The 18880-nt window shown below is 38.2% G+C and overlaps 1 protein-coding gene across 1 annotated transcript in view; it reads right to left on the reverse strand.

Annotated features, from left to right (window-relative positions):
• Positions 1-585: 585 nt before the first annotated feature.
• LOC106083868 (hormone receptor 4) overlaps positions 586-18880 on the reverse strand; it is a 38160-nt gene continuing 19865 nt past the window's right edge. Inside the window, 5 exon segments of the mRNA XM_013247144.2 lie at positions 586-4071; positions 7986-8107; positions 8205-9677; positions 9735-9883; positions 10228-12973. Coding sequence (XP_013102598.2) covers positions 1636-4071; positions 7986-8107; positions 8205-9677; positions 9735-9883; positions 10228-12973 — 6926 coding nt within the window. The 3' untranslated portion in view covers positions 586-1635.

Below are 18880 nucleotides of genomic sequence, written 5' to 3' on the forward strand. Positions count from 1 at the left end.
CTAAAGCCAAGAGAATATGAATTCGTGTGAATTGAGCATTAATACCAGCTTAAAGAAAATTTTAATTTTGTGCATCCCTGGTCTAAATAATCTCATAAATCATAATAACCCTTTAAAACCGATATCTCGATTTTACTTCTTGATCCTCTAGAGGGCGCAATTCTTATAAGATTTGACTGTGTTCAGGTTTCTTTTGTGAAAATTAAAAAAAAAATTTTTTTTGATTATGTGCAGCTTTCTTTTGTGAAAATGACAAAAAAACGAATTGATATTTATAAATTTGTTTATACACCTTGTGGGGGTTGTTGTTTTCTTTCGGAATTTTTTAATGGTTTTGATGTGTGCAGCTTTTCTTAGAAGAAAATTAAAAATTTTAAAATACGAATTGATATTGAAAACCCTTAAATTTTATCTAGTTTAGGTTGTTATCTTCTCTCAGAATATGCTAAAATTAATTATGTGTGCGTCCGATTTAATTTTTTTTTTTTAAATTTTTGTCAATTTTTTTTTTGTGAGTTTCCTCTTTCTTGTGTGTTTTTTTTTGGCAGGAAAATAAATAAAAAAAGGAACTTGTTTTTTTTTTTCTTGAACACGTTTTTTATTTAAAGGGGATTTTTGTTGCTTTGTTTTATTTTTAATTTTTCTTTAGGATTGTTTTGTTTCCAGTTTTGTTGGCATAATAAGCTTTTGTTTGTTTGTGTGTGTGTGTGTGTGTTTGGTGAAAATGAAATGATTAATTTTTTGTTGTTTGTTGGTTTTTGTTTAATTTATAGTTATGTTTAGATAAATTGTAAATGATTAATTATAACAATTAATAAAAAAAAACACAGAAAAATACACATACATATATATAATCCGTTTACATTCTTTTGCAAAAGAAAAAAAACAAAAAATTACAAAAAACTAAAAGAAAAACAAATTATTTTAAGCTAAACATTTTAAATCATAATAATGATATTTATAATAATATTAAAAAAAAATTATTTGGGATTTTTTGTTTTGTTTTCCTTTTTTGTTTTTAAAAAATATTTAAAAAATAGCAATAATTAATAATAATTTTTTTTGTTTTGTATTGTTTATGCCTAAAGTAATCATAATAAAATCTTATTTAAAATGTAAAACATTAAGCTACAAAAAAAAGTCCATAATTTTTGTATAGTGTTTATAGGTTACGACATTTGACTTAAAAATTATAAAAATTTATTTTATATAAGATTTTTATATATATAAAAAATGTTTTCTTAGGTTTTAAATTATACATTTAAGATAAAAATTACATTTAGAAAAAAAAAAAAAAATAATAACTACCCTAAAACTTAAAACAATTTTTATAAATTGTTTATATAAGTTTTGACTTAAGGTCTATAAAAAAAATATTTATGTTGTAATAAACAATATATAATATTTATGTATGTATGTATATATAAAAGCAAAGCGAAACAATTATTTATATATATGTAAAAAAAAAATAAAACTTACAAAACAAATTGGCGAGGGAATAACAACAAAGGGGCTAAAAGGGGTGGGGGGGGTTTAAGGGAGCCAAGCTTTTTTTTTTTTGTAAGGAGGGTTGGGGGGTTTGGGGGTGGTTTGTAAAAAATCTACAAAAAATATTTACGTTTATAAACAAAGTTTTCAGTCCTCAGGTAACAATGTCTCAAAAACAACAACAGTAACAGCGGTAGCAGGAGAGTTAACAGTAGACGTAGATGAGGAAGTGCTGGACAAGCAGGAAGTCGTAGGGTTGTTGCATGCCCTTTGAGTCTTAGTGGCAGTGTAGTTATTCAAAAGGGGATTTGCCATAGCCAAGGCTTTATCTGTGGGCCCACTTAGGGGCTGGGTCAAAGAGTTCTTTAAAATGCTACCCGAAACATTTAGCACAGAAGAGTTTGGTGGGGCTTTTAGGCTCTTCGAGCAGCTGGGGGCTTTACTTATGCTAGAGGCCATAATACCAGTGGGTGCTGATGATAATGTAGTTGTGGCAGTTGATGAAAATGTTGATGCGGTTTGTGCCAAGTTCATCATTTTACTATGAGTCGTTGGCACGGCAGTCCTTAACAGTCCTGCTCCAGCCTGAGCCAGAGAGGTTGTTTGTAATGAAGATGCTAATGAGGTGCTACTCGTATTGTTAGTGTTACTATAGGCGGAAGTAGTAGGGGGCGTGGAAAAGGTTGTGTTGGCAAAACATATGGCCGAAGTGGCCATACCCGTAGATTTGGCCTCTTCATTTTTGGGGGCCACATCTTCGGTCTGAGTTTGGCTGGTAACCAATTGTGGCTTCATGGGGCAGGGTATCTTTAGGCTTTGTGTAAGAGGCATGGGGCATAGGGCACCACTGCTGCTGCTACTGTTGTTGGGGGCTAAAAGGACATTATTGCTGCTGGTATTGTGATTAGTTTTCTGTATTATAGAAGAAGCCGCCTGTTGGTTATTGTTATTATTAATGTTGTTGCATAAATTAATGTTATTATTATTGTTGTTGTTGCTGTTGCTGTTGTTTTTCATATTCATAGAACCTAAAAAACTATTGAAATGATTTTTATTAGTATTTAGTGTAATTGCAGTTGTTGTTGTTGTGTTTGTAGCAGTGTTGTTTGCTGATGTTGCAGAATTGATGTTGCACAATGCTGCTGCAGCAGCTGCAACCGATGATGTTATGGTTGTGGTTGTTGCTGCTGCAAATGATGCTGATGAGAAATTATTGCTGGAGGCAGTGTTGGGTAGAGGTGAAGGAGTTGGAGTGTTGTTGGCTACATTGGCAAAATTCAGCTTTTTAAAAGGCAGGGTACACATTTTGCGTGGTGCCACCTGGGGCACCACCAGTATATGTTTAGAGGCAGCCGCAGCTGCTAAGTCTTGTTGCTGCTGCTGTTGTTGTTGTTTCTGTTGCAATTCTCGCTGTGTGGTTATTTCGCTTAGGGTTGCCAAGGTAACTGCAGTCTTTAAAACTTGATCGGGGGTGCGCACATGTAAAGTCTTGTTGGATGATAGTGATGACGACGACATGGATGATGCTGATGAGCCTGGTGAGGAACATAAAATGCCAGAGGCCAAAAATGTAGTATTTGCTGATGTTGAGAAAGTTGATGATGATGATGTTGCTGTTGCTGCTGCTGGTGATGATGATGTTACCGATGCCATTGCTGTTTGTAATGTTGAGGCAACATTTAATGTTGCTGGACGTTTGGACATCAATGCTGTTTGCAATATTGATGTATATGTGGGAGTTTCATTATTATCCCCCCTAGTGTCTTCTGCTCCCTGTTGCTGCTGCTGTTGCTGCACCTTAAGTTGTGGTGAGTTTTCTCTTTCCCCTGCTGTTTCACTAAACAAAAGTCTTTTGTTTTCTTCATTATAATAACCATAGGACTTTATTGTATTCGCCGCATTTGCTGTACTTGGCATTGCACTACCACTAAGATCTTGTCCCTTAGTGTTATCACTTACAGTCAAGCTGGGCATACGGGCTATTTGTTCTGCTGCCGCTGTCAAGGTGGCCAAGGTATTGGCTGCCCCCGTTAGCAAAGAAGTCTTTAATATTGAAGTTGGTTCCAACAACTGAGGCACTGGTTTTATATTTAAATTATTTCTCTCTTCATCATTCTCATCATTGCTCTCTTCCATTTGCATTTGCATATCCCGGGAGCCTTCAACATCTTCGGTATCCATTGTTTCCATGGCATTTTCCTGCACTTCATCAGCCATTTCATAATCATCATAATCTCTTTCGATTTTTATCTGAGGCATTTCAACAATGGGCAAACATTTGAATTGATAATCTTTTTCCTCCCGTTGCTGACTATGGCCCTCATCGTTGGTGGCCGCAGTGGTTTCCTTTGTTGTTGCTCTAAGCTCTTGGGGGTCTTGGCTCGATGAGTGATGCTGTTCGTTTGCTGTTGTTTCGGTTTCGGTTTCGGTTCCCGTTCCTGTTGTTCGGTGATAAGGCGGTTTTTGCTCGGCAATTGTCAATAGACCACGTTGAAGCATTTGCTACCTTATACTGGCCGAGTTCAAAACAAAGGGAACGTAGAACATCTTACTTTCCAATAATAGACTAGCAGCAGCTTGGATCTGAAAATGCAGATGAATGAAAAGGAAAATGAAAAAAAACATGTTTTACGCAAACTAAAATTTACTGGGACCTGCCATAGCATTTAGAACATTCCTAGTTCGTTAAAACTTTCCAAGTGTTTAACAAATTTTAATTTTTCTTTCTTTCCTTGAAACATGTAAGTTCCTTGGAATGTTTTCGAAACATCTAAATTTGCTTGCAGCTTCCCAAGTTTTTTGCAGCTTCCAAAGTTTTTAGGAACTTCCCAAGACCCTTGGAATTTTCCAAAATCTTAGAAACATTCCAAAATATTAGGAACTTCTAAGATTCTAGGAACTTTCGAAGATTTTTGGAACTTTTCAAAATACTTGGAACATTCGAAAACCCAAGGAACTTCCCAAGATCCTAAAAACTCTTCTTGAAATTTTCTAAGATCCAAAATTGTCCGAACTTTCAAAGATCCGAGAAAATTTTCAAGACCTTAGGAACATTCCAAGATATTAGGAACTTTACAAGACCCTAGGAACTTTTTAAGATCGTAGGAACTTTCGAAGATTCTTGAAACATTTTGAAACACTTGGAACTTTCCAATATCTTAATCTTAGAAACTCTCCACGCACTTTGGAACTTTCCAAAATCCTAGGAATTTTCAAGATCCTAGGACTTTTCGAGATCCTTGGAACTAGGTCCTTAGGAACATTCCAAGATATTAGGAACTTTACAAGACCCTAGGAACATTCTAAGATCCTAGGAACTTTCGAAGATTCTTGAAACATTTCAAAACACTTGGAACTTTCCAATATCTCAATCATAGAAACTCTCCACGTACTTTGGAACTTTCCAAAGTCCTAGGAATTTCCAAGATCCTAGGACTTTTCGAGATCCTAGGAACATTCCAAGATCCTTGGAACTATCCAAGTCCTTAGGAACATTCCAAGATATTAGGAACTTTCCAAAATCCTTAAAAACTTTACGAGATCCTTAGAACTTCCCAAGATCCTCGGAACTTTCCAAGGTCTTTGGAACTTTCGAAGATCCAAGGAACTTTCCAAGATCCTAGAAACTCTTTGAAATTTTCTAAGATTCTTAAAACATTCCAATATCTTTGGTACTTCCCAATGTCCTTGGGACTTCCCAAGATCTAAGGAACACTCCACAATCCTTAGTACTTCTAAAGTGCCTTGAAACGTTCCCCCGAACTTAGGAACTTGCAGAGTAGCATGGAACTTTCCAAGTTCCTTGGAACTTTTTTCTTTTCCTTAAACTTTCCACGATCTTATCCAAATTTCTTGAAACTTTCCCCAATCCTAGGAACCTTCCACGATTCTAGGAACTTTCCAAAATCCTAGGATCTATCCAGGATTCTTTAAACTTTTTCAGTTTCTTGCAGCTTTCAAGTTTCTTAGACCTTTCCAACTTCTTTGGAACTTCCCAAGATCCTCGGAACTTTCCAAGACCTTTGGAACTTTCGAAGATTCAAGGAACTTTCCAAGATCATAGAAACTCGTTGAAATTTTCTAAGATTCTTAAAACATTCTAATATCTTTGGTACTTCGCAATGTCCTTGGGACTTCCCAAGATCTAAGGAACTCTTCACATTCCTTAGTACTTCTAACGTGCCTTGGAACGTTCCCTCGAACTTAGGAACTTACAGAGTAGCATGGAACTTTCTAAGTTCCTTGGAACTTTTTCTTTTCCTTAAACTTTCCACGATCTTATCCAAATTTCTTGAAACTTTCCACAATCCTAGGAACCTTCCACGATTCTAGGAACTTTCCAAAATCCTAGGAACTTTCCAGGATTCTTTAAACTTTTTCAGTTTCTTGCAGCTTTCAGGTTCCTTAGACCTTTCCAACTTCTTTGGAACTTTCCACTCGGAAAGTGCCATGAAACTTTCCATGGTCCTTGGAACTCTCTAAATTCGTTGGAATGTTCCAAATTCCTTGGAACTTCCAATTTCCTTATAGCATTCTAAGTACCTTGGAACTTTTCATGAAACTTTTCAAGATCATAGGAACTTTCCAAAACCCTAGGAACTGAAACTTTTCACGATCTGAAACTTTTCAAGATCGGAAAGTTTTTAAGATCATAGGAACTTTCCAAAACATTAGGAACTATGAAAGTTCCATGTTCTTTGGAACCTTCCACTCGGAAAGTGCCATGGAACTTTCCATGGTCCTTGGAACTCTCCAAATTCGTTGGAATGTTCCAAATTCCTTGGAACTTTTCAATTTCTTTTTAGCATTCTAAGTACCTTGGAACTTTTCATGATCTGAAACTTTTCAAAATCATAGGAACTTTCCAAAACCCTAGGAACTGTAACTTTTCACGATCTGAAACTTTTCAAGATCGCAAAGTTTTTAAGATCATAGGAACTTTCCAAAACATTAGGAACTATGAAAGTTCCATGGAGCTTTCCAACTTTGAAAGTTCCATTGAATTTTCCACGATTCTTAGAACTTATCAAGTTTCTTTGAACTTACCAAGTTTTTTGGAACTTCCCGAGCTCTGTGGAACTTCCCGAGATCTGTGTAACTTTCCGAGCTCTGTGGAACTTTCAACGTTCTGTGGGGCATTCCAAGTTCGTTGGAACAATCCAAGTTCGTTGGAACAATCCAAGTTCGTTGGAACTTCCCAAGTTCTTTGGAACTTCCAACGTTCTGTGGAGCATCCTAAGATCGTTAGAATAATCCAAGTTCGTTGAACTTCCCAAGTTCTTTGGAACTTCCCGGGTTCTTTGGAATTTTCCGAGTTCTTTGCAACTTCCCAAGTTCTTTGGAAATCCCCAAGTTCTTTGCAACTTCCCAAGTTATTTGCAACTTCCCAAGTTATTTGCAACTTCCTAAGTTATTTTTAACTTCCCAAGTTTTTTGATACTTCCCTAGTTCTTTGGAACTTCCTTAGTTCTTTGGAACTTCCAACATTCTGTGGAGCATCCCAAGTTCGTTGAACTTCCCAAGTTCTTTGGAACTTCCCGAGTTCTTTGGAATTTTCACAGTTCTTTGCAACTTCCCAAGTTCTTTGGAATTTCCCAAGTTCTTTGATACTTCAGTTCTTTGGAACTTCCTTAGTTCTTTGAAACTTCCCAAGTTCTTTGGAGCTTTCCAAGTTCTTTGGAACTTTCCAAGTTCTTTGGGACTTCTCAAGTTCTTTGGAACTTCCTTAATTCTTTGGAACTTCCTTGGTTATTTGGAACTACCCAAGTCCTTTGAAACTTCCCAAGTTATTTGTAACTTCCCAAGTTCTTTGGTTCTTCCCAAGTTCTTTGGAACTTCCCAAGTTTTTTGAACTTCCCAAGTTCTTTGGAACTTCCCAAGTTCTTTGAAACTCCCCAAGTTCTTTGAAACTACCCAAGTTCTTTGGAATTTCCTTAGTTCTTGGAACTTCCCAAGTTATTTGGAACTGTCATAATTTTCTTATAAATTTTCTAAATTCTTTGGAGCTTCCCAAACTCTTTAGAATTTTTTAAGTTCTTTGCAATCTACAAAATTTTCTGAAATTTTCCTTGTTCCTTCGAACAATACCCAAGTCCCATCGAATTTCCCATGCTCTTTGAAACTATGCAATTTCCTTGGAATTTCTCATAGTCGCTGCAACTCGCAAGTTGCTTGTAGCTTCTTAATTTCGTTGCAACTTCCTAAGTTCTTTTCAAATTCCCATGTTCCATCCAAAGCTCCTTGGAGCTATCCCTTGGAACTTCCCAAGTTTCTTGGAACTTCCCAAGTTTCTTGGAACTTCCCAAGTTTCTTGGAACTTCCCAAGTTCCTTGCTTCTCCTTAAGATCCTCGCAACTTGTCAAATTCCTTGGAATCTCCTTAGTTCATTAGAATCTACCAAGTCCTTTACAACTTTCCATTTATACTCCAAAGACTTCAGATCTTCTTTGCTCCTTCATCTTCAATTCTTTCCTTATTGCAATTTTCGCCCTACTTACCTCGGGTATATGAGACAATAACTCATTAAGGCGGGCTTGTGGATTCTGTGGCGATGAATGTTGTAAAAATGTACGCAATACTTGTATGTAACGTTCCTGTATACTTTCCAATTCCACTTCTGCTAAAGGCATAGAAACAAAAAAAGAACACAGACAGGCGAAAAGAAAATCTCTGTTAGAATCTACTTCTGTGGCCAACTCAAATATGCATTCGCTTACCTTTATTCAGTAATATGTAGACCTTGAGACAGACATATTCTTCCATTTTAAGTTTGATTCTTCTAAACATAATGGTTATCTGTGTCATCTTATCCACCATATGACCCACATCGAGTTTTAGCTGTTCCATAGCTATGGGCTGGCCCATCAGAGTCGTCAGACACGTTTGCAGCGTACTCAGATGGGCATTGACTTCGGCCACAAATTCTGGATCGTCTTTGTGTACTAAGGCAGGATGTGCTGTTATGTGGGGAGGTGATGTTGATGATGCATGATTGTTGCTGTTGTTGTTGCTGGTGTTGCTATTACTATTGTGATTGTGTTGTGTGGGCGACGAGGACGAGGATGAGGCTGAAGAATTCGAAGATGTGGAACTGCTGGCCGAGTTGTTCGAATGTGATGACGCCGCAGATGATGTATGCCGTTTGCCATGCAGGGCTTGATAGGCTGCTGTTGTCAGTATGAGTATCTCATGCCATTTGTCGGTCAAAAGTTTGGTATGTATCTCCACCGGTATCTCCAGATAGAAGGGCAGCTTCTTGGTCCACGACACCAGCTTGTGGACTATGGAGTCACCGATGTTGCAGAGTTTTTCACTAATCTCGGATTTGTCCTCCAAGAATTCGGAGAAATGCGGCAGTGTGGCAATGTCTTCCATGGCGTCACAGTCTATTAGAGTTTGTATCATGGACAGAGAATGCTCGTATGAGATCTGGCGATCTTTGGAGGAGCTAACCGCTGAGTCGAGTCGGTGCCGTAGGTGAACAATCTCGCTAGGATTTGTTAGAGCAGTCTTTAGTATGGTTCCATTTACCAAATGCGAGGGTATTTTCATGGCAGTCTCTTGGGGCGTGGCAGGTCTTTGTGAAGCTGCTGAAGGCTGATGGGCCACATGTTGGGGCGGCGCCACTGAGGCGGCATGGTGATGTGATGTCTGCTGGGGAGGGCCATTGCCACCACTACCACCGCCATTGCCTCCACCGCCGGCCACGGGACTGTGTAGAGGACCACCAGGGCCCAATGACGAGGCATGCAGCGGATGATGGGGTGATGACAAATGTGGCGGAGGCGGTCCCTGCTGCTGGGGCGGGCCCAACGAAGGCGATTGCTGAGCTTGATGGTGCGGTGAGTGCATGGCCTGCTGCTCTTTCGTCAAGAACATCGGTTTCATCTCACCGAGTAATTTGGTTTGTTGCTGATGGGCTGCTGCCGCCACTGCGGCTGCAAATTGTTGGTGCTGCAATTGTTGCTGCTGTTGTTGTGGCATAAAGAGATGGGTTTGGTGATGATGCGGCGATAGTTGTGGCTGATGATGTCCCTGTGGCTGATGCATGGGTGAGTGCTGTTGCGATTGTTGTTGCTGCTGCTGTTGTTGATTTTGTTTGTTCTTCTTGTGTTTCTTATATTTGACCTTGTAGAGGTTATAGACGGCCCCACTATTGCGGCCGCCAGGCATGCGATCCTCGCGAACAGCTATAAGTTTGGGAAGTTTTAAAAAGAAATTTAAGACAATCAGGGTTGGAAACCTACCTTGCAAAACCATGCCTTGTTCTATGCACTTCTTGAAGCGACAATACTGACAACGATTACGTTGAGCTTTGGTTATTTCACAGGTGCCATCGGCCACGCATGTATAAACTCTGCGATTTTGTACAGTGCGTTTGAAGAATCCTTTGCACCTGGCGAGAAGAAGGAAGGAAACAGGAAGAGGGAGGTTAGAAAAAGTTAAACAATTTTAGTTTTAAGTTGAAAGGGTATGGGAGATATTATCCAGGATGACGAAAAAATGTCGAAAATAGAAAAAAACAACGAAACGTTGAGCCTCACTTTTGTGTGATTGGAACACCACAAAAACTTACATCAAAAATAGGCTTCCAATTGACAATTGGCTCTAAATGAGGGAAATCCCATATCAAAGTCTTATAAGGACCATTTTTTTGTCTGATAAGTCTATCACAAATTTTTCTCTATTCTGGAAACTCCCCTCGCCCCCTTCCACTCTTTACTATCCATCTCAACTTACCCTTCACATGTTATAATACCATAATGTAAACCCGTTGCCTTATCCTCACATATCATACACACCAGCGGCTGATCATCCTCATCCGTGGGCTCATGGGGGTTATCCAAACCTCGCCCCAGGCCGGTGGTATTCGAAGAGCCACCACCGCCCCAAGGCTGTTGCGCTGCACTCAGGTTTAAAGCATGCAATTGGCCTGGTGGCAGTTGCGAATAATCTCCCGCCCACAAGCGTTCCATGTTCAGGGCGTGGGGAGGACGAAATGCATGAGGCGGTCTTGGCCGATTATCTTGTATGCGGGTCTGACCCAAAGACAACAGCAGCTGGGCTGCTTCCTCATTGTTTTGTGGCGATGGTCCAGGCGTATGCGTGGGCGTTAGAGATCCGGCTGAAGGTGACGATGCGGTATTCAATGATGACTGTGATGAATGATGCGATTGCGACTGCAGCGAAGAGGGTGGTCCTCCCAGACCTCCACCTCCTCCCATCTGTTGGTGGCCGCCCATATGATGGGGCGCATGGTGATGTGAGTGGTTGGGTGACTGACTCGCTGAGCCTGCGGATGAGGCAGGCGCCGCTGGTTCATAGCCCCAGACCATGGTGCGCACGCCACAACTTTCTCCCATTATCACTGTCGGTGTGCCCCGCGGTGGGGTTTGCGAGGGTGTCTGCGGCGAAAGCTGCGATGATGACGAGGCCGATGATGACGAATGATGCGGTGATGGTGACTGGCCCGGCCCACCCGGTCGTATGCTGCCCATGGGGCCTCCTATCACTTCGGGCTTTACGCCATTTATACGCGCATTCGATACCCAGACCATGCGTTGAGCCGCTGCTGCAGCCACAGCAGCAGCGCCGGGTTGCATTAGCTGAGGCAGACCCGCAGCAGCCGCTGCTGCGGCGGCCACATGTTGCTGCACTTCATTTTTGACGCGAAATAAAATGGCAGCATCCCTATTGGGATGTCTCAGTGACTGCAATGAGGCCGGATGCATTAGAGCCTGAGCCATGTTGCCCAATGCCTGAGGCGGCAGCTGTGGCGGAGGTGGGCCCTGCTGGCCCCCCTGCTGCTGGTTGGGTGACTGTTGTGGCATGAAGTGCGGCGAATGATGTCTCTGGGGCCCATTGGCGGTATTGCCAAAACCGGAGACATGATTTTGCATGGACGCAGGCTCCTTCTTGATACGCATATGCTGGCCAGCTGCTGCGTTTTGTTGCTGCTGCTGCTGCATTAAATGCTGCTGGGGCGACTTCGATGCCGAGTGTCTTGAACTGGGTGACATGGAGGCACTGGGCGATAACTCTCTGTTGGCAGGATTATTTTGCCGCGACATGGCAGCCGCCTGCTGCAGCAGTTGTATTTGTTGCTGTTGCGTCAGATGTTGCATCGATTGCGTCAGCAGATGATGATGTTGCGGGGGAAACTGCAGATCATGGGGAGGGCTGGTCTTGCGCAGCTGAGGCTGTGTCAGCTGTTGGTGCAGGTGATGTGTTGTGACTATAGGAGGTGGAGGTGGATTTTGTGGCTGGTGTTGTTGTTGTTGCTGCTGCTGTGACTGCTGCTGCTGTTGTTGTTGCTGCTGCTGCTGCTGTTGATGATGATGAAGTAGGCTGGTGGGCGCTGTATTATGGGTGGCTGTGGGTATCGTATGCAGCAAAGAGGGTGACATTGTGGTGGTCGATGCACTTACAGCTGTGGAATATGGCGAATGTGATGGTTGCGGCGGTAATTGGTTAGGTTCAGACTTAATACGGGATGGTGTCACCAAAACGGTGACATGTTGTTGAGACTGTGTGGGTGTCTTGCAACCCTGCTGTTGCTGTTGTTGCTGCTGCTGCTGCTGCTGTTGTGCCTGCTGTTGCTGCAGCTGATGTTGATGATAGGCCATCATGCGTGTGGGTGAAGCCAATATACGTTCTTCCTTAACGGAGCGTATGACACTCATACTACCCGTGCTGCCGCTGCCGCTATTTCCACCACCCGTTGAAGCGCCATGCATGCCATTGGCCGAGGGCATTTGCATTGATGTAGTCGAAGTTGTTGTGGGCTTATCATCCATAGAATCCGGTGAAGCTCGACTACTGCCACCTCCATTGCTGGTACTACTGCTGGCATTGCCATTATTATGCGGCGGTGTGGGTGTGGCTCTATTACTTGAGGGTGTCCTTCGTTCGGCACTATCAGCGGCTGCCATTTCGGCAGTGTTCATAGGCGGAGAAGTTCTTACAGGCGCAGGAGGTGTCATCATATTGCTGGCTGATGAGGATGCCGCTGACATGCCACACGATGATGAATGAATTTCAGTCTGTTCTTGTTGTTGTTGCTGTTGCTGCAGCTGTTGCAATTGCTGCAGTTGTTCATTTTTAACAGCAACCGCCGCAGCCACCGCCTTTGCTGTGGCCACCACAACTTCGGCAGCCACTTGATGCTGAGGCAAGGCTGTGCTGGAACAGGTGGCAGGTGTTGTGGCTGTTGTTAGAGAGGTGGTAGCCGTTAGAGTGACTAATGACATAGAGCTGGCCACATTGGAGCCACTACCACCACCACCACCACCACCTCCTCCTCCGGAGTCACACATTTTGGGTGACATGGGCGCCAAAAGATCCGGTGATGAGGTTGAGGTATCGGCTACAGATTCACCATCACTGCTGCATCTTGAATCGATTTTTCGTCGTTTCAGTTTTAGATCCTGAAAAAGGCTCATTTTATCGAGCTCGCTGTAGGGGCCACGGCTCAGTGTCATAATTCCTGAAAGAAAAGAAGAAGGGAAAAGTTAAAGTTGGTCAAGTCTTGGAGGTGAAACGAAGCTTGGGAAAATTTTTATTAAAGGGAAAATTATTCTAATGAAGTATGAATCTGCGAATGGAACTTGTTTGGCCTTAACATAAAATAATTCAAGTAAATTCAAAAATGTTGCATTTAAGGGAATATTCAATGGGAATTTTTTGGAAATTTTTGCCTTTAGGTGGATTTTTCAAGTGCCGTCCACCAGACTACAACACCATATAATGGGACTGGTAATTGTAGTATGCATCCCATCAATGACAAGCCAGTGACAAACCATTTCAATTATCAATATTTTGCGCTTTCTATAAATGGGACATGAGGTTCTTTTGATGGGACAAGGGGCGCAGTGGGTATCTTCTATCGAAAATAATAAACTTTTGTTTTAGACGGGTTTACGCATAGAACGAATTCCGCAAACCACTTCGCCGTAGTACGAAGACTGTACTCATTCAGCATGATGGGAAACTGTCTTGTTATGAGTAGGTCTTACTAGTCTCTAAAATTTGAGTTGGAACCCAGCTCCTCCAATATAAGATTTTGCAGTGATTACCATTGTCTCTGTGAACTTTAATGAAACCGTTAAAAACTTTTTGCCAATTTATTTTCGTAGAATGTGATTTTGAGGCGCTATAGCACAACTTTTATCTCTTCATTACAAAGAAGATAAGCTGCCTAGTTAAGCTAGGTTTAGGGTGTGTTTAAGCAGCAAGATCATGTTACATTTCCCGAAAGCATCTTTTAACTACTTTTCTGTCTAGTTAGCGATCTTAAACAACAGTATGACACCATTGTCATTATGACACATTTTTATGGACTCTGTAAAAAAAGAATGAAATTCCATGGGTTACTCCCACCCCGTTTTAGCGTTTCAGTGTTTGCTACTCCCCTTTACCCAACAATAGAGCAAACATCAGCTATTCAAACAAAAACATATGCCAGCTATTATCACCACGCCAATATTGTGTTTAAGTTGTTCTTTCTTTTTTACCCATTTCTTCCGCAGCAGTTTGTGTTCGCATGCCTTCTCGGGTCTTTGAACTTTTCTTTCTTTATTTTCTATAATTATCAACTCTTTTTTTCCCAATGTTTGAACGATTTAAGAGAAAAAAAACCGTCCGAAAAAAGTATGTGGTGGTGCTTTCTTTCTGGCTGGTTGGCTGGAAAGAATTAAGCAAAAGAGCCAAAATAGAAAGAAGAAATTTAAATGACAACAAAAAAATTAGGTTTCCTACTTTAAAGCGTAAAAATGTAAACGAACCAACGAACCCTATGATATTCAACAAGATACAATAAAAAAAACGCAAACAATTCAAAATTTGGTTTTGGCCTTTGTGAAGTGAAAGTATGATGGATTACAATCAAAGCCACAATGTTCCCGTTCTTCTTGAGATTAGCAAAAATTTATAATGGATAAAAAACAAAAATGAGAACAAGCTGAATGACGTGATGGATACCTTTGAAAGTTTTTGTTTCTCATCAAAGACAAACAAAAAATCTGGCCAAAAGTCGAAATATGGTTTATGAAAGCAGCAACTTTAGATAATTTACATGGCCATTCTAGAAGAAATGCCAACCCTTGTTATTAACATAAAAGTAATTAGGACTTGACAAAGTTAAAAACATTTTTAGAGGGATAGGGGAGAACACCTTGGGAAAGTTTGTAATACAGTTCTGTTTGAAAGATTTGGATGAACGAAAGGTATAAAAAATAAACACTTTTTTTAGATATGAAAATTTTGAGATAATTTAGCCGGCATTTTAAGGATTGAAAAGCAATGGATTCCACAGGTCTCATATTCTGATCTAAAGATACAAAGCCATAAATATAAGGAAAAAATCCCAGCATTAACTACATAATTCCGAAAAATGCAACCGTTTTTTTTTTGTTTTTTAAAAACAAAACAGAAAAATAAAATAGTTCAAATAGGTTCCACAAACTCTAATTCCCATCACTGGGTGCCTTAATATCAGAAAACAAATATTTATATATGAAATATTTTGTCCTTATAATACAAATCGGAGGAAACAAAAAAAATTTGCATCCATGCGAGAAACATTATTTTAATAAAATCTGAAAATAAATAGGTTCCACAGGCCGCATATTTTAAAATAATTAAAAAAATACACAACTAGTACCTATTAAATACTACCGAAAATATAAACTAAATAAATTATATTAAATTGTTAGGCCTAGGCAATAAATTCCATGCAGCCATTCTAATCAAATCTTAAAGTTTGGCAATAAATAGATTCCACAATCGACATGTACTAGCATGTTGAAACAAATAGTAAAATAAAAGCCCAGTACAAATTATAAACCTCCATAAAACTGAAAAATTTAATTTTCGTCCCTTAAAACAAGTAAATAGAAATATTTGAAATAGGTTCCACAAATAAAAATTCCTTTCATTGGGCGCAATAACTTAAAAAGCAAATTTTGATTTGAAACATTCTTCCTATAATATGAATTACAACCAAAAAAATTAAAAGTTTATGCATTGGCAAAGGCATTTTTTTGAATAAAATCCAAAACTCAATGAATTCCACAAGTAGGAATTTCTAAATAATAGAAACAAATGTGGGATAGGCACCTTGTACCGCAAAATTTAACCCTGGAGAAATCAAAAAAGTACTTAGCTACCTTAAATAAAAACACTAAAATACTTCTAATGGGTTCCACAAATTTTTATTCCTGCCTCATAAGAGCTATAAACATAATAATTAAATATTTTATAGCGAAAACTTTTACTAATATAAAAAAGTTAAAACAACTGAAAGGAAGTCATGAATAATAGTAACGACAAAGTATTGTTTTTAAAGTTATTTAAATGGAATCCACAAATTTTAACTTATACTCAAAAGAGACCAAATAAATTTGAAAGAAAATATTTTAGCACAAAATCTAACTGGAATATAAACAAATATCATTAAAAAATTTTCTGAAATGTTCATGGCACAATATCATTACTAAATTAAATAGGTTCCACAGGCTGTTGATGTCAAAAAATAAGATATACAGCTAAAAATGTCACACACAAAACGTTAAACTACCTGTAAAGAAGCCATGAAAAACAACGAAAGTTTACAATAGTCTAAATGGGTTCCACAAACTTTTTAAATTCACAAAAATTAAATATTTTGGAAGATATTAATAGCAATAATTGGACCTATGGGTCAATTATTATACTCACATCAAAAAATAACTGAAGGGAAGTCGTGAACAATAGTAACGACAAAGGAATTGTTTTAAAATTATTTAAATGGAATCCACAAATTTTAACTTTTACTCAAGAGAGACCAAATGAATTTGAAATAAAATACTTTCGCACTAAATCCAATGGGAGTATCAATAAGATCATTAAATGCCAAAGGAAATTTTTTTTATAAAAGTTTTAATGGGATCACAAACCTTTCAAATTTACAAAAATAAAATATTTTGAAAGCTTTTAATATTAATAATTGGACCTATGGGCAATTATTAATATTAAGGTCCAATTATGCGACCTTTGTGGAACGTTTTACGTACAGATAAGAGCAAAACATAATTCCCGAAACATTCCCTTTCTCCAGATTAAATTTATTTTAGTTTATAAATGTTGGTTGCTTTGCTATAGCCATAGAGAAATTTGTGCAAAAGCTGGGATATTTGTGGAACGCATTTCTAATTTACAAAAAAAAATTTAAAAAATTGCTGTGGAACGTATTTTAGAGTTTAATTAAAATTTCAAATCTTGATTTGAGAATCTAAATAAATGTTTAATGCAATAACAAAGAGCATAAAAATGCTATCCTTAAAACCAGGTAAACTGGGACTTAAGTGTAGCATATAGTATTTATAAATGTCTTACTAACTTTTTTTTAAATTTATTAAAATATTTTGGCCTTTGTTAATATAAAATACGTTCCACAACATGACTTTATCTCTAAAATCAAGTGAACTGCAACTTATATGCAGCAAATGATTTTATAACTATGTACCTATAAAGTCTTGCCCAACATATACAAGATTTGAATACTTTAGTAGTCAGTTTAGTTTGTATTACTTCAAAGTTATTTCATAACTGTTCAAATAGATTCCACATTATTAAAATTTTTCAAGGTAATACCTACAATTTTAATTTTACAAATTTTGTGTCTCATATCAACAGGGCCAAAAACATAAATAAATTATACTTTAAATGCAATAAAGGCCAAACAAGAAAAGAAGTGAAATACGTTCCACACTCCCTACTCCTGATAAGATCAAGGACGTTATTATTTAAAAATTGTTTTAAGGTTAGAAAAATTAGTGTCTCAGATGTTCAGAAGAGCCAACCACATTAACAAATTTATGTCAAAATTGCAATAAAAACTAGACAGGAAAAAATAGTCAAATAGGTTCCACACTGCGTTACTATGAAAAACCAAAGGCTTGAATTTTATAATTAAAAATGTTGGGGTCCTTGACGTTCAAAAGAGCCGTTTACATTAAGAAACTGAGTTATAATTGCAATTAAAGCTAAAAAAGGGAAATGAACGAAATGGGTTCCACACAAAAAGCTATAATTGTATTATCAACAGATTTTGTTTCTCAGATATTTAAACAAGGGCACTAAACTTAAAAAACCTTATAATGGTGGTAAAAGAACCAAACCAGAGACATATATTGCAATAGGTTCCACACTACCTTATTATGAAAATAACAATGGCTATCAATTTATTAATACCAGGTTTAGTTCCTCAGACATCCAAACAAGCCACCCATACTTACAAATTTGAATAATAGTGGTAATTAAACCTAGAATAAGGTATTTAGTCAAATACGTTCCACACTGTGTTACTATGAAAGTAATACTTATTTTTAAGTATTAAAAATAGAATTCTATTTGCTCAAGTTGAAACTTTCTTTTACCGAGATAGATACAAAAACCTTCAAGCATCTTCATCTCCTTCTGCCATATTTAGTTTACCCAAAATGACCCAATTTTAGAACATAAATATTTTTTAGGTATTTCCAACATTTTTTTTATTAAAAATTATACACATGTTTCTTATAGAAAACAATTCATAGTTCAGAAATTTTCTGCACATTTTGTTTAAGTGATTAATTACTTATACATGTATATCTTCCACCAATTACTCACTCATAGTTTTTCTTCTCACAAATAGTTTGCAATAGTTTGGGTTTGTTGTTTTGGTTCAAAGTGTGCGGCTATGTATAAAAAATATGTCTGGTAAAACATTTTTCCATATATCCCTCTCTATCTCTCCCTCGGCCTGTCCCACAGTATCTAATAGTTTGATTTTTTTAGAGGTCAACAGGAAAACAATATAAAATGCAAATTTTAGTATTATTATTATATTATTTTGTGTCTCGAGACCATATAACATATAGCACAACGCTCAGCTAGACACAGCGCAGCATTTATAGTTTCGCATGCTATTCTTTCCTATTTCGTTGTTGTATTTTTTGTTTTTGCAAAACTTAATACGTATGTACCTACACTATTCTATTAAAGACTAAATAACTGAGTACGTGTTGCGTTATTTTAGCACCCAACAAAGTTCATAAGCTTGTTGCGGAAATGCTCAAGAAACTAGGAACACTCAGACTGAAAGACCGACAGACAGATATGCCATCAAATCATATGGCCACTATCAACCGGCTCTTTTTGTTTCTTCATAACCAAGAAATGCTGATGACTATTTGCAGAATTCAAATAAAAAATGCTAACATCTGATATTTTCACTTAAGTGTATGAGGCGATATGCTGGCAAAACAGGTGACACCTAATGAATAATGTGCTCATAAACGTTTTGATTTCAGAATTTACCAAATGCTTAGGAATACTTAAGCAAAAGGCGTTAAGTGTTGAATAAGAAAAGTTC

The sequence above is a fragment of the Stomoxys calcitrans genome, chromosome 4 (genome assembly GCF_963082655.1).
Source record: "Stomoxys calcitrans chromosome 4, idStoCalc2.1, whole genome shotgun sequence".
Classification (NCBI taxonomy): domain Eukaryota; kingdom Metazoa; phylum Arthropoda; class Insecta; order Diptera; family Muscidae; genus Stomoxys; species Stomoxys calcitrans.